At 45.4% G+C, this 17,119-nt stretch overlaps 1 protein-coding gene across 1 annotated transcript in view; it reads left to right on the forward strand.

The window, feature by feature from the left end:
* The first annotated feature begins 1,045 nt into the window (after positions 1 to 1,045).
* The window catches only part of LOC140185019 (uncharacterized), a 777,523-nt gene continuing 761,449 nt past the window's right edge, over positions 1,046 to 17,119 (forward strand). Inside the window, 2 exon segments of the mRNA XM_072238245.1 lie at positions 1,046 to 1,072; positions 6,214 to 8,266. Coding sequence (XP_072094346.1) covers positions 6,962 to 8,266 — 1,305 coding nt within the window. The 5' untranslated portion in view covers positions 1,046 to 1,072; positions 6,214 to 6,961.

Raw genomic sequence — 17,119 nt, forward strand, 5'->3', positions numbered from 1 at the left:
GGGGTGATCGAAGGAGGAGCAGCGAAGGGGAAACTGTGATCTCCAACTTGTGCACATTAGACTTGGGCCCTTTCTCTTTTTTTCTGTCCCAACCCTATTGTCAAATTGAGAATTGTAAAGCTCAATCGTTCAATTCTGTATGGTGTCCAGTCTGTTATTTCATGGTAATGACTTGTATCAGGGAAACAAATCACGCAGCCTCCACCCAAACAGGGGGTCTCGGGTGAGCTCACACCTCAATCTCACACGATTGGCGGGGCCAGAGGTGGTCTTCCCCAGACTTAGGTAGCCGAACTGAAACTGGGTGTTTCACCGTCATGTACCTATTGCAGCGAGCTCACTCCAACCTGGATGATGGTGGAATAAAGTCAATTCAATACATCTTTCTGTGACAGATCATAGTCCAATAGACTGCAATATTGTTTCATACATTATTATTGCACATTGGTACAGTATTATTGTGTATACTATCATTCTCTACTTTATATTTAGTAAAGTCTGCACACTGCTAAGTGTGATTTTAAATACTGCTGCTATAACGATAGAATTTCCCACTCGGGATCAATAAAGTATTTATTATTATTATTATTATTATTCTCCAGCCCTTTATCTCTTTCACCAATCCACTTCACAGCTCTTGACTTTACTCCTTCTCCTCTCCCAGTTTCACCTGTCACCTCATCACCCCCCACATTCTGACTCCCTCCCTTCCTTTCCAGTCCTGAAGACGGGCAACACACATAAAAGTTGCTGGTGAACGCAGCCGGCCGGGCACCATCTATAGGAAGAGGTGCAGTCGACGTATCGGGCCGAGACTCTTCGTCAGGACTAACTGAAAGAAGAGATAGTAAGAGATTTGAAAGGTCTCGGTCTGAAACGCCGACTGTTCACTCCTCTCCATAGTTGCTGCCGCCTCCCCGAGTTCCTCCAGCACTTTGTGTGAGTTGCTTTGGATTTCCGCATCTGCAGATTGTCTCCCGTTTAAACCAATGCGCATGCGTGGTCGTCGGGACCGATGCTGGATATCGCGCATGCGCTGTGTAGACGAGAGGCTCGCAGCGATCGGTGGCAGGTAAGAGCGAGCCCCGGGCGGTAAAAAGTAATCACCGGCGTCTGAAACGCGACCAAAGGACAATTACTGTGATTTCCAGCCACACTGGTGCTGCAACCCACGACAGTCCTAGTCCTTTCCCTCTTTCTCAGCCCCACGATCCGTACCCGGGCCCAAGAAAGCTTTCGACTCGTAGGCCGCGGGCGTCTCCGCCGCCAGTTTTGCCGCACATGCGCATTCCTGTATTTCAATGGCTGACAGGGAGGTTTCTCCTCGTGAGGGCTTCTGGGTAAAGTGGCAGCCATGTGCGATCGTACTGGCGTTGTCCCGTACAGTCAAAGGAAGGGCGAGCGGATGTACCTGCCAAACACTGCCGAGCTCCAGCTTTGGAAATCCGAGAATTATGAACTCGGAACAAAAATATAGTTCCCAGTTAATCTCGGTTGAAGAATTTAGCTTCCAGTCAGTGAAAATGTCAATTAGTGCTGTATGGAAATAAAACCTTCCGTCAGATTTACTTCTCTCTGGGTAAATAACGATATAAAACACCTTTGCCTCGATGACAAGTGACTTCTGGCTTTCACATCACAAAAGTGCTGCACTCTAATGAGAATAACCACTGCCCTCCAGTTTATATTCATTTGCATTGCCATCGATGGGTTTCTCACTGTCAATCAGCTGGTGGGAGGCAATCCAAGTAATTAGTAAATCTCCAGTATCATGCATGTAGAAACAAGTGCTCTTTGTAGTGTTGTGGAACACGACCAGAACTTGAAATAATACCAAAGGACAGAGACAAATTGAGCCAAGTCATCGGTTGATTGAAGTCAGAAATAGCACATTCTCACACAGGCAGGAATGGTCAGAATTTGATGGTCAGTCAGAATGTCTGATGTGCCTTGTTAGAAGATGAGTGCATATAGAAACAGAAATCTAGAATATAGATTCTAGAAACCTATTCTAGAAACTGCCTCGGATTTCCCAACCGCATCGCACTGTGTTTTTCTGAGCTCCATGTACATATCTAACAGTCTCTCAAAAGACTCTTATGGTATCTGCCTCTACCATCATCGCTGGCAGTGCATTCCATGCACCTACTACTCTCTGTGTGAAAATCCTACCTCTGACATCCCCTTTGACCCTACTTCCAAGCACCTTAAAACTATGCCCCTCGTGTTTGCCAATTCAGCCCGAGGAAAAAAGTCTCTGGCTATCCACACGATCAATGCCTTTCATCATTTTATACGCATCTGTCAGGTCACCTCTCATCTTCCGTCGCTCCAAAGTTTTCTATAGTATCCACATCCTTCCTGTAATGAGGTAACTGAAGACAATATTCTAAGTGGGGTATAAATAAGCTTTTATGCAGCTGTAACATTACCTCACCACTCTTGACCACAGTTCCATGGTTGATGAAGGCCTTTTTAATAACAATGTTAATCAGCGCTGTGCTTTGAGTGTAAAATTGACATGGACCCCAAGATCTCACTGATCCTCCACACTGCCAAGTGTCCTAACATAATGTTGTATTCTGTCTTCAATTTTGATGTACCGAAATAAACCACAGCACCCTTATCTGGGTTGAACTCCATCTGCCAGTTCTGCATCCTATCTGCATCCTGCTGTAACCTCTGGAGAACTGTCCACACTCTTCACAACACCCTCAACTTTTGTGTCATCAGCACCCTTCTCCTTCCTCATCAAGATCATTTATAAACATCACAAAGAGAAGGAGTCTCAGAACTCTAAGGGGAGTAAGGGGAAGCCGTGGCTGTCAAGGGAAGTAATGGACAGTATAAAAATATAAGAGAAGAAGTATAACATAGCAAAGACGAGTGGAAAGACGGAGGAATGGGTAACTTTTAAAGAGCAACAGAAGGTAACTAAAAAGGGAATACGCGGAGAAAAAATGAGGTGCGAAGGTAAACTTGCCAAGAATATAAAGGAGGATAGTAAAAGCTTCTTTAGGTATGTGAAAAGGAAAAAAAAAATACTTAAGACCAAAATTGGGCCCTTGAAGCCAGAAGTGGGTGAATTTATTATGGGGAACGAGGAAATGGCAGACGAGTTGAACAGGTACTTTGGATCTGTCTTCACTAGGGAAGACACAAACAATCTCCCAGATGTAATAGTGGCCAAAGGACCTAGGGTAATGGATGAACTGAAAGATATTTATATTAGGCAGGAAATGGTTGTGGATAGACTGTTGGATCTGAAGGCTGATAAGTCCCCGGGACCTGATGGTCTGCATCCCAGGGTACTTAAGGAGGTGGCTTTAGAAATCGTGGATGCATTGGTAATCATTTTCCAATGTTCTATAGATTCAGGATCAGTTCCTGTGGATTGGAGGGTGGCTAATGTTGTCCCTCTCTTCAAGAAGGGAGGAAGAGCGAAAACAGGGAATTATAGACCGGTTAGCCTGACGTCGGTGGTGGGAAAGATGCTGGAGTCAATTATAAAAGATGAAATTATGACACATCTGGATAGCAGTAACAGGATTGGTCCGAGTCAGCATGGATTGACGAAGGGGAAATTGTGCTTGACTAATCTTCTGGAATTTTTTGAGGATGCAACTATGAAAATGGACAAGGGAGGGCCAGTGGATGTAGTGTATCCGGACTTTCAGAAAGCCTTTAATAAAGTCCCACATAGGAGATTAGTGGGCAAAATTAGGGCACATGGTTTTGGGGGCAGAGTACCGATATGTATTGAAAATTGCCTGGCTGACAGAAAACAAAGAGTAGCGATTAACGGGTCCCTTTCGGAATGGCAGGTGGTGACCAGTGGGGTACCGCAGGGTTCAGTGCTGGGACCGCAGCTGTTTACAAGATATATTAATGATTTAAATGAGGGAATTAAAAGTAACATTAGCAAATTTGCCGATGACACAAAGCTGAGTGGCAGTGTGAAATGTGAGGAGGATGTTATGAGAATGCAGGGTGACTTAGACAGTCATAGTCATAGTCATACTTTATTGATCCCAGGGGGAAATTGGTTTTTGTTACAGTTGCACCATAAATAATAAATAGTCATAGAACCATAAATAGTTAAATAGTAATATGTAAATTATGCCAGTAAATTATGAAATGTCCAGGACCAGCCTATCAGCACGGGGTGTCTGACCCTCCTAGGGAGGAGTTGTAAAGTTTGATGGCCACAGGCAGGAATGACATCCTATGACGCTCTGTGCTGCATCTTGGAGGAATGAGTCTCTGGCTGAATGTACTCCTGTGCTCCTGGGACAGGCTGGGTGAGTGCGCAGATGCAGTTTAATGTGGATAAATGTGAGGTTATCCACATTGGTGGTAAGAACGGGAAGGCAGATTATTATCCAAATGGAGTCAAGTTAGGAAAGGGGAAGTACAACGAGATCTAGGTGTTCTTGTACATCAGTCACTGAAAGCAAGCATGCAAGTACAGCAGGCAGTGAAGAAAGCTAATGGCATGCTGGCCTTCATAACAAGGGGAATTGAGTATAAGAGCAAAGAGGTCCTTCTGCAGCTGTACAGGGCCCTGGTGAGACCACACCTGGAGTACTGTTTGCAGTTTTGCTCTCCAAATTTGAGGAAGGACATTCTTGCTATTGAGGGAGTGCAGCATAGGTTCACAAGGTTAATTCCCGGGATGGCGGGACTGTCATATGTTGAAAGATTGGAGTGACTGGGCTTGTATACACTGGAATTTAGAAGGCTGAGAGGGGATCTTATTGAAACATATAAGATTATTAAGGGATTGGACACGCTGCAGGCAGGAAGCACGTTCCTGCTGATGGGTGAGTCCAGAACCAGAGGCCACAGTTTAAGAATTAGGGGTAGGCCATTTAGAACAGAGTTGAGGAAAAACTTTTTCACCCAGAGAGTGGTGGATATATGGAATGCTCTGCCCCAGAAGGCTGTGGAGGCCTAGTCTCTGGATGCTTTCGAAAAAGAGATGGATAGAGCTCTTAAAGATAGCGGAATCATAGGTTATGGGGATAAGGCAGGAACTGGATACTGATAGTGGATGATCAGCCATGATCACAGTGAATGGAGGTGCTGGCTCGAAGGGCTGAACGGCCTACTCTTGCACCTATTGTCTATTCTCTATAACACATCCCTGTGGAACACCACTGGTCACCGTCCTCCATGCAGTATACACACCATCTACAACCACCTTTTGGCTTCTGTGGGCAAGCCAATTCTGGATCCACAAAGCAAGGTCTACTTGGATCCTGGCCTCATTACTTTCTGAATGAGCCTCACATGAGGAATCTTATCAGAAGTCTTACTGAAAGCCATGTACTCTACATCCAATGCTCTACATTCATCAGTGTGTTTTGTTACCTCCTCAAAGAATTCAATCAGGTTTGTAAGGCACGATCTGCCCTAGACAGAGCCATGCTGACTACCCCACATCAGATTATGCTTCTCCAAATGCCCATACATCCTGCCTCTCTGGAGCTTCTCCAACAACTTGCCCTCCACTGAGGTAAGAACCACTGGTCTGTAATTTCCTGGCTTATCTCTACTCCCTTTCTTCAAAAGGGAACAATATCTCCTCATCCTCTAGTACTTTTCCTCTCTCTATTGATGTGCGAAGGTCTTCGCCAGAGGCTCAGCAATTTCCTCTGTCACTTCCCACAGTATCCTGAGGTATATCTCAAGTAGACAACCCCCAGCTTGTGTTGAAGTTGGTAAAATTGTGACGCCAGAGCTCACATTCAGAGGAGATCATATAGAAACATGTAAAATTATGGAAGGAATAGATAAGATAGAGGCAGGAAAGTTGTTTCCACTGGTAGATGAGACTAGAACTAGAGGACATTGCCTCAAGATTTGGGGGAATTTGGGATGGAGATGAGGAGGAACTGCTTTTTCCAGAGAGTGGTGAATCTGTCGATTTCTCTGCCCAGTGAAGGAGTGGAGGCTACCTCAGTAAATATATTCAAGACAAGGTTGGATAGATTTTGGGATGGTAGGGGAATTAAGGGTTCTGAGGAAAAGGCAGGTCGGTGGAGATGAGTCCAAGGCCAGATCAGCCATGGTCTTATTCAATGGCAGATCAGGCTCAAAGGGCCAGATGGCCGACTCCTGCTCCTATTTCTTATGTTCTCACCACAGACTGAAATCTCTCCTGAAATATTGTCCTTCACCCATTGATGTCTTTTGCAAATATTCTTACAGGTTTGAAATTGCAGAATACTTGTGTACGGAAATCTCAAACACAACAACACATCAGTTTAGCGGACTCTGTCTGGATATTTAAGAAGCAACCAAATATTTTCTTTGCAACACCAACACATCTGTTGTCGATCCTTGGAGATGAAGTATCTCATCCCAGCTGGTAATTTATTCTGTCTCTGAGATGAAGTTTTCTGTTTTAACTCTGTGAAATTCACTGGAACCGGGAGCTGAGAACACACCAGCATTTGTTCACTGGAGATCAGTCCTTCAACTGCATTGATTGTACAAGTGATTCAAACGTCTGACTTTCTGAGTTGCCAGAGAATTAATCGTAGTGAGATATCATTCTGCTTCTCTCAGTGTGGGAAGAGATTCACTCACAGGCTACCTGCAGATATGCCAGAGTTCACAGTGGGGAGAGGCCATTCACTTGCTCTGTGTGAGGGAGGGGAACCACTCAGTCATCCAGTCTGAAGATACATCAGCAAGTTCACACCATAGTGAGATGCTCCACCTGTTCTGACAGTGGGAAGCCATTCTGTTATTGATGCTAAAGGTATATCAGAAAATTCACCAGTGAGAGGATATTGACCTGCTCGGACGGTGGGAAGGCATTCACACAGTCAACCACAACACAGTGACACCAGCGAGTTCACACCGAGGAGAAGCCATTCACCTGCTCTTAATAGGGGAAGGGTTCACTCAATCATCTCAGTTGAATGAACACCAGCGAGTTCACACAGAAAAGATGCCGTTCACCTGCTCAGACTGTGGGAAGGGATTCACACGGCCATCTCGACTGAAGTTACATCAGCAAATTCACACTGGGGAGAGGCCGTACATCTGCTCTGAATGTGGGAAGGGATTTGCTCGGTCATCTCAACTTCAGGCACATCAGCGAGTTCACACTGGGGAGAGGCCGTTCAGCTGCTCTGAATGTGGGAAAGGATTCATTCTTTCATCGGGGCTCTTAAGACACCAGCAAATTCACACTGGGGAGAAACCATTCATCTGCTCAGAATGTGGGAAGGGATTCACATATTTAGCTCATCTGAAGCAACATCAGTTTGTTCACACTGCGGAGAGACCGTTCACCTGCTCTGAATGTGGGAAAGGATTCATTCTTTCATCTGGGCTCTTAAGGCACCAGCAAATTCACACTGTGGAGAGCCCATTCACCTGTTCAGAATGTGGGAAGGGATTCACCTATTCAAGTCAGCTGAAAGAACATCAGTTTGTTCACACTGCAGAGAGACCGTTCACCTGCTCAGACTGTGGGAAAGGATTCATTCGGCATTCTCAACTACTGACACACCAGTTAGATCACACTGGGGAGAAACCATTCACATGCTCTGAATGTGGGAAGGGATTCACCCATTCAGCTCAACTGAGGGATCATCAGCGATTTCATACTGGGGAATGGCCATTCATCTGCTCTGAATGTGGGAAGGGATTCACTCGGTCATCTCGACTGAAGGTGCATCAGCGACTTCACACTGGGGAGAGGCCATTCAGTTGCTCTGAATGTGGTAAGGGATTTGCTCGGACATCTCAACTTCAGGTACATCAGAAACTTCACACTAGGGAGAGGCCATTCAGATGCTCTGAATGTGGGAAGGGCTTCATTCAGCCATTTCGACTGAAGGTGCATCAGCGAGTTCACACTGGGGAGAAGCCGTTCATCTGCTCTGAATGTGGGAAGAGTTTCACTCTGTCATCTCTGCTGAAGGTTCATCAGCGAGTTCACACTGGGGAGAAACCTTTCAACTGTTCTGAATGTGGGAAGGGTTTCACCCAGTCATCCAATCTTGTGAGGCACACCCGAATTCACACTGGAGAGAAGCCGTTCATCTGCTCTGAATGTGGGAAGGGTTTCGCCCGGTCATCTCAACTGAAGGCACATCAGCGAATTCACAGTGGGGAGAAACCGTTCCCCTGCTCGGATTGTGGGAAGGAATTCACTCGGTCATCGGACTTTAAAATACATCAGCAAATTCACGCTGGGGGGTGCCACTCACCAGTTCTGAATGTGGGAAAGGATTCACTCAGACATCCCAATTAAGACTAGAAGATATAGGAGCAGAAGTCGGCCATTCAGTCATGGGCTGATCCAATTCTTCCAGTCATCCCCACTCCCCTGCCTTCTCCCCATACCCTTTGATGCCCTGGCTAATCAAGAACCCATCTCTCTCTGCCTTAAACACACCAAGTGACTTGCCCTCCACAGTTGGTTGTGGCAACAATTCCACAAATTTACCACCGTCTGAGAAAAGTAAGTTCTCCTCATCTCCGTTCTAAATGGATGTCCTCCAATCCTGAAGTCGTGCCCTGTTGTCATAGACTCCCCTACCATGGGAAATAACTTTCCCATATCTAATCTGTTCAGAGCTTTTAACATTCAGAATGTTCCAATGAGATTTCCCCCCCCCCATCTTCCCCCCCCCCAACCATTCTGCTGAACTCCAGGGAATACAGCCCAAGAGAAGCCAGATGCTTCTCGTATGGTAACCTTTTCATTCCTGGAATCATTCTTGTGAATCTTCTCTGAACCCTCTGCAATGTCAGTATATCCATTCTAAAATAAGGAGCCCAAAACTGCTTACAATACTCCAAGTGTGGTCTCATGAGAGCCTTATAGAGCCTCAACATCACATCCATGCTCTTATATTCTGTACCTCGAGAAATGAATGCAACCATTGCATTCGCCTTCTTCACCACCGACTCAGCCTGGAGGTTAACCTTTAGGATATCCTACACAAGAACTTCCAAGTTCCTTTCCATTTCCGCATTTTGAATTCTCTCCCAAACTAAGTAATTGTCTGCCTGTTTATTTATTTCACCAATATGCACGACCATACACTTTCCAACATTGTATTTCATTAACTACTTCTTGGCCCGTTCCCTGAAACTATTTCAATCTCTCTGCCAGCACTCTGTTTCCTCAGCATTACCTGTTCCTCCACCTATCTTTGTATCATTGGCAAATTTAGCCGCAAGTCCATTAATCCAATAGCCCAAGTCATTGACATACATTGTAAAAAGCAGTGGTCTCAACACCGACCACAGTGGAACTCCATTGGTAACCGGCACCAGCCAGAATAGGATCCCTTTATTCCCACTCTGTTTTCTGTTGATCAGCCAATGTCCCACCCATGCTAGTAACTTCCCTGTAATTCCACGGGATTTATCTTGCTAAGCAGCCACATGTGCAGTACCTTTTGAAGGCCCACTGAAAATCCAAATACACCACATCTACTACATTTCCTTTGTCTACCCAACTTGTAATTTTCTCAAAGAATTGCAGTAGGTTAGTAAGGCAGGATTTTCCTTTCAGGAAACCACGCAGGCTTTGGCCTATCCTGTCATGTGCCTCCCAGTACTCCGTAATCTCATCCGTAACAATTGATTCCAGCAACTTCCCAACCACTGAAGTCAGGCTTTCAGGTCTGTAGTTTCTTTTCTGCTGCCTCCCGCCCTTCTTAAATAGCGGAGTAACATTTGTAATGTTCCAGTCATCAGGTACTATGCCAGAATCTATCGATTCCTGAAAGTTCGTTACTAATACCTGTGCAATCGCTCCAGCTATTTCCTTCAGAACCCGAAGATGCATTCTATCAGGTCCAGGAGATTTATCCACCCTCAGACCATTAAACTTCCTGAGCACCTTCACAGTCGTAATTTTCACTGCATGTACTTCACTTCCCTGACACTACACTCTTGAATGTCCGATATTCAGTACTGCAGATGTCTTACAACGTGAAGAATGATGCAATGTATGCATTTAGCTCCTCTGCCATCTCTGTGTCTCCCATTACAATATCTCCTGCGTCATTTTCTGTTTGTCCTATATGTATCCTCAACTCTCTTACCCTTTCTACCCTAACTCTCGCTTTGTCTAGTGGTTTAACATAGGGGATGATAGCCCCTGGCCCGGACAAACTTAAGAAATCTTATTTGAGTGGATGTTGCGTGGTGTCCCCTGTTACAAATCAGTACGAAATAACAAACAGTGCACAGTATGTGATTAAACGATTGAGCTTTATAACTCCTAATTTGACGATATGGTTCGTGAAGAAAACAAAAAAGAAAAAGGCCCATTCTCATGAAACAGTCTATTGTACAATGTTGGAGCTCACTGATAAGCTGTTCGTCCACCATCGACCTCTGATCCTCGCTGACCTTCGGACCCTCACTACAAGTCCACTCCATCCGAGGTCTACCAACTCTCTCCATTCGCGTCTTCTCTGCTCATTTCTCCCCGGCAAACGTCCCGTGAATTCCCGGCTCCCAGACACGCAAGAAAGAACAACAGCCTGCTCATTGGCTAGCATGCCCCATTATCTCTCGCCGTAACCCAAACATTGCTGCCACAGAGAAACCATTACCTCAGCAGTGGAACATTACAGTGAAGCCATTACATCAGCAGTGAAACCTTACAGCGTGTTACACTTCAAAAATGCTTTTCGCATCCTCTTGATATTAGTCACCAGCTTCCTTTCGTAATTCGTCTTTCCCTTCCTCATGACCTTCTTAGTTTTCTTCTGCAAATTTTAAAAGCTTCCCAATCCTCTATCTTTCACTAACTTTTTCTTCCTTGTCTTTTGCTTTTACTTTGGTTCTGACTTCACTTGTCAACCACGGTAGCGTCCTTCTTCCATTCAAAAATTCCTTCTTGTTAAGAATATATCCGTCTTGCACTTCCTTCATTTTTTGCAGGAATTCCAGCCATTGCTGCCTTGCTGTCCTTCCTGCTCGAGTCCCTTTCCAGTCAACTTTGGCCAGTTCCCCTCTCATGCAATTGTAATTTCCTTTATTCCACTGAAATACCAACACATTGGAATTTAGTTTCTCCTTCTCAAATTTCAAAGTGGACTCAATCATATTTTGATCACTGACCCCAAGGGTTCCTCAACCTTAATCTCACTTATCACCGCCGGATCATTGCACAGCACCCAATCCAGCACAGCCAATGACCTAGTGGGCTCAACAACAAGCTGTTCTAAAAAGCCATCCCTCAGGTATTTCGCAAATGCGCTCACTTGAGGTCCAATACTGGCCTGTTTCTCCCAATCCATTTTCATGTTAAAATCACCAATAATTATCATGACATTGCCCTTCTGATAAGCCTTTTCTATCTCCTGCGGTAATTTGTAATCCACATCCCAACTGCTGTTTGGAGGCCTGTATAGAACTGCCATTAGGGTCCATTTACCCTTGCCATTTCTTACCTCCAACCATAGAGACTCTACACCTTCTGATCCTGTGTCATCCCTTTCTGATGATTTAATATCATTTCTTATACACAAGGCCACACCACCCCCTCTGCCTACTGACCTCTCTTTCCGATACACCGTATATCCTTGGATGTTCAGCTCCCAATGGCAGCCATCCTCTAGCGAAGTTTCAGGGGTAGCCACAACATCATACTTGCCAATCTGTAGCTGAATTTCAGGATCATCGATTTTAATTCTTATGTTGTGTGCATTCTAATATATCACTTTCAGTCCAGTATTGAATGAACATCAGCGAGCAAACACTGGGGAGAAACTGTTCAACTGCTCAGACTGCGGGAAGGAACATCCAAATATACAACATCCACTGCATCTCCCTTGTCGAGCCTACTGGTAATTTCCTCAAAAAATTGTAATAGGTTTGTCAGGCAGGATTTTCCTTTAAGGAATCCATGCTGAGTTCTGCCTATCTTGTCATATGCCTCCAGGTACTCTGCAACCTCATCCTTGACGTTCGACTCCAACAACTTCCCAACCACCGAGGTCAAGCTAACAGGTCTATAATTTCCTTTTTGCTTCCTTGCCCCCTTCTTAAGTAGCAGAGTGACATTTGCAATCTTCCAGTCCTCCGGAACCATGCCAGAATCTATCGACTTTTGAAAGATCATCGCTAATGCCTCCGTTTTCTCCACAGCTACTTCCTTCAGAACACGAGGGTGCATTCCATCTGGTCCAGGAGATTTATCTACCTTTAGACTATTCAGCTTCCTGTGTACTTTCTCTGTCGTAATTGTGACTGCGCACACTTCTCTTCCCTGCTCCGGTATACTGAGTGTCCGGTATACTGCTGATGTCTTCCTCAGTGAAGACTGATGCAAAATACTCGTTCAGTTCCTCTGCCATCTCCTTATCTCCCATTACAATTTCTCCAGCATCATTTTCTATCCGTCCTATATCTACTCACACCTGTCTTTTACACTTTATATACTTGAAAAAGCTTTTAGTATCCAAAGTGATATTATTTGCTAGTTTCCTTTCATAGTTAATCTTTTCTCTCTTAATGACCTTCTTAGTTTCCTTTTGTAAGGTTTTAAAAACTTCCCAATCCTCTGTGTTTGAACTAATTTTTGCTTCCTTGTATGGCCTCTCCTTTGCTTTAACTTTGGCTTTGACTTCTCTTGTCAACCACGGTTGCATCATTTTTCCATTTGAAAATTTCTTCTTTTCTGGAATATACCTGTCTTGCACCTTCCTCACTTCTCACATAAACTCCAGCCACTGCTGCTCTGCCGTCTTTCCCGCCAGTGTCCCTTTCCAGTCAACTTTGACCAGTTCCTCTCTCATGCCAAGTAATTTCCTTTACTCCACTGAAATACCGACACATCAGATTTCAGCTTCTCTTTTTCAAATGTCACAGTGAACTCAATCATGTTATGATCACTGCCTCCTAAGGGTCCCTTCACCTCAATTTCTCTAATCTCCTCCGGTTCATTACACAATACCCAATCCAGTACAGCCGATCCCCTAGTGGGCTCAACAACAAGCTGTTCTAAAAAGCCATCTCACAGACATTCCACAAATTCTCTCTCTTGAGATCCAGTGCTGACCTGTTTTTCCGAATCCACTCGCATGTTAAATTCCCCACAATTATCATAACACTGCCCTTCTGACAAGCCTTTTCTATTTCCTGTTGTAATTTGAGGTCCACAACCCTGCAGCTGTTTGGAGCCCTATAAGTAACTGCCATCAGGGTCCTTTTACCCTTGCAATTTCTTAGCTCAACCCTTAAAGATTCTGCACCTTCCAATCCTATATCACCTCTTTCTAATGATTTAATATCATTTCTTACCAATAAAGCCACGCCTCCCCCTCTGCCTACCTTCCTATCCTTCCGATACACCGTGTATCCTTGGCCGTTCAGCTCCCAGGGAGATGCATCCTTTAGCCACATCTCAGTGATGGCCACAATATCATACCTGCCAATCTGTAGCTGTACGACAAGATCATCCACCTTATTCCTTATGTTGCGTGCATTTAAGTATAACACCTTAAGACCAGTATTTGGTACTTTTCGCTTTGATTTCACTGCAACTTTATTGCACTGCAGCTTATTCCAATGACTACAAATTTGCCCCATCACCTGCCTGTCTTTCCTGACATCTTTACTGCTCACTATCTTAGATTTAATTCTGTTTTCCCCTTCCTCCGCTCTGTCATTCCGGTTCCCATGCCCCTGCCAAATTATTTTAAACCCTCCCTAACGGCTGTATTAAACTTTCCCGCCAGGATATTGGTCCCCTTCGGGTTCGGGTGTAACCTGTCCTTTTTGAACAGGTCATACTTCCCCCAGAAGAGATCCCAATGATCCAAGAATCTGAAGCCCTGCCCCCTGCACCAGTGTCTCAGCCACGCATTCATCTGCCTGATCCTACTATTCTTGCCCTCACTAGCACGTGGCACAGGTAGCAATCCCGAGATTACTACCCTGGAGGTCCTGCTTCTCAGCTTCCTTCCTAACTCCTGGAAATCTCTCTTCAGGACCTCCTCCTTTGTCCTATCTACATCATTGGTACCAACATGTACCAAGACAACAGGCTGCTCACCCTCCCCCTTCAGAATATTCAGGACACGATCCGAGACATCCCGTACCCTGGCACCTGGGAGGCAACACACCATGCCGGTATCTCTATCAGGCTATAGAATCCCCTATGACTACCGCATTCCTCTTCTCTCTCCTTCCCTCCTGCACAACAGCGCCAGGCTCAGTGCCAGGGACCCGGTCACCGTGGCTGTACTCTGTCAGGTCATCCCCCTCAACAGCATCCAAAACGAGATACTTGTTGCCCAGGGGGCAGCCACAGCGGTGCTCTCCACTATCCGAGCATTTTCCTTCCCTCTCCTGACAGTCACGCAGTTTTCTGACCCCTGTAGCCCAGCGATGACTACCTCCCTGTAGCTCCTGTTTATTACCTCTTCACTTTTCCTAATAAGTTGTCGGTTATGAAGCCGCAGCTCCAGATCCCTAGCACGGTCTCTGAGGAGCTGCATCTTGGTGCACCTGGGGCAGATGTGGCCATCAGGGAGGCTGATAGTCTCCCAGGATTCCCACGTCTGACACCCGAAAGAAATACATGAGTTAACTCCATTCCTGTCATCGTAGTGCTTGTCGAGATTTGAAACAGAACATGACAGCTCTTCGCTGCTGTTTTTCATTCGGCCTTCCCTGAGATGTTGGTCTTTCAAATCAACTGATCCCGAAGACTAGCGGTTTTCGTTTAATGATCAGATGTTCTTTTCAGCCGCAGTGTCGGCTTCATTTTCCTTTTGAGAGTGTTAGTTACCGGCCCTGTTTGGCCTTGCGTTTATTGTTTTATTTTCCATTTAGCACTGTTCGTATTAACATCTGTGAAATACCGACCTGCTTCAGTGTCTCTCACTCCGCACTTGAGCCGTACCCGAACCTGGTGACATTACCAGACGCCCTTTCCTCGGTGACTCAGCCGAGGTTGATCAGGCCCAGCCTGTCCACATCCCACATACCAAGATAATGAAAGCCGTGTCATTTTGACGGTTCAGGTGTTTTAGTTCTCGTTATTTGGTTCTGTTTGACATTTTGGAGAGTAGAATGTTTTAAGGTGTATTTATAACGCCTCATCTCAAAGTAAGTGAGATGTGACTTCCCTGCTTTTGATCTACACTGATCTTTATTCTAAATCTGGGAACAGAGAATTGCGTGGGTTAAGTTAACAAGGTTTGCTGGAGATTCAGTGTCATTCCACCCTGTCACTTTGGTTTTGTGCTGAACCGTTTTCTGTGCTCCCAGCTTGGGTTTAACTTACTGGTTCCCTGCCTTGCTTGATACCACGTCATTTTCATTGGCATTTCGTGTACCGGGAAAATGAGAAGTGTGCCACTGTTAGGATAACTTGTGATTGGGAAAACAGCCCGTCTTGTGCTTCTGATCTCTTCACCGAGATTCAGTATCAAGGAGCCGTGCGACTTTTGTGTGGCCCATGCATTAGAGTTTGCTCCGATCAGGATTTAGGGACACGGATGTGGAGATATAGAGTTCAGGTTATATTTTGGATCAATATGTGGGAAGTTAGAGGTCAGACTAGCATTTGGGGACATGGTTATGGTGGGATTGAGGTCAGGACAGGGTCCAGTTTCAGGGATGTGGGGTATTGGACGTCAGATTAGATGAGAGTTTAGATTTAGGGATGTGGGGTGTTTGAGGTCAAATTAAGCTTCAGGGACAGTGGTCTGGAGATTGAGAGGTGAGATTAGGGTCTCGGATGAGGGATGTGGAGAGGTATAGATTGGCGTTTAGGGACATGGTTGTGGTGGGTTAGGTTGGTTAACGTTTAGGGACAGGAGGGTGGGGTGTGAGAGGTCAGACTAACCTTTAGGAACAGGGAGGAGGGGGTTCTGTGTTCGGTTTAAGATTTCAAGAAAGGGATGTCAGGAAATTAGTGTTCATATGACAGTAAGGTGCAGGGATGAGACGTTGTGAGAGGCTCCATTTACGTTTGGGGACAGAGATATGGTGGGGGGTGCGTAGAAGTCAGGTCAGGGTTTAGGGACAGGGATGTGGAGAGGCAAGGTTCAAATTATGCTTCAGGGTCTGGGAAGTGGGGTGTCAGTGATCAGAAGAGATTAGTTTTGGGGACAGATGTGGGGTGATAGACATCAGATTACATTAGGGATTAGAGACAGTAGTGTGGAGTCTTAGACATCAGATTAGGTTTAAGTACAGACATGTGGGGTGTGAGATACCAGACTGCATTAGGGTTTAGGGACAATAATGTGGGGTGCTCGATATCAGTTTAGGTTTGTTAGATATCAGATTACATGAGGGTTTAGGGACAGAGGTGGGGTGTTAGATTCCAGGATGCATTAGGGTTTAGCGACTGTGATGTGGGGTGTTCGAGATCAGAATAAGTTCAGAGACAGGGATGTGAGGAGTTACAATGCAGATTAGGATTCAGTGGCTGGGATGCCATGTTGTGGGAGGACAGATTTAGGCTTGGGGACAGGGGTCTGGGTTTTAGAGATCAGTCTGAGTTTCGGGACAAGCATTTGGGTGAGTTAGAGATTATTTGGGTTTAGGAACAAGCATGTGGGCGAGTTAGAGATCAGTTTGGGTTTAGGAAGAAGCACGTGGGCGTGTTAGAGATCATTTGGGTTTAGGCACAGGCATGTGTGTAAATTAGACATCGGATTAGGCAATGAAGACGAAGCTTAGAAAGGTTAATGGGGCCTAGCGGCGACTCCTTTGCTTGCATCTTCGGAAAAAAGCTCTATTTCCATCTTTAATATCTCTATTTTTCCATTTCATGGTTCTTTTTAAAACTCTTACCTGGGGTTAGACGCTGATTACAGTTCTTTGCCGAAATGCGACCCGCTGTCGGGGTTTCATTACTGGCCGTTGTTCGGCACGCAAAAGGCTCGGCCCAAGAGTTCGGCTCGAATTCGGAAGCCTAGGATTTCGGGGTTGTCGAGACGGGCGGATCGAGGGTAGGTGTCACGACAGGAGACCCGTTTGTCGTCGGGGGTGTCGGAATATCTGCTGTGTGTCTGAAGACCCGGGATCTTTGCGATCTTCAGGCACAGAACTCGAAAAAAGAAGCGACGTAACGGACATTTAACATCGTAAACTAGCCAGTTGTTTGTTA

The sequence above is a fragment of the Mobula birostris genome, chromosome 20, assembly GCF_030028105.1.
Source record: "Mobula birostris isolate sMobBir1 chromosome 20, sMobBir1.hap1, whole genome shotgun sequence".
NCBI lineage: Eukaryota > Metazoa > Chordata > Chondrichthyes > Myliobatiformes > Myliobatidae > Mobula > Mobula birostris.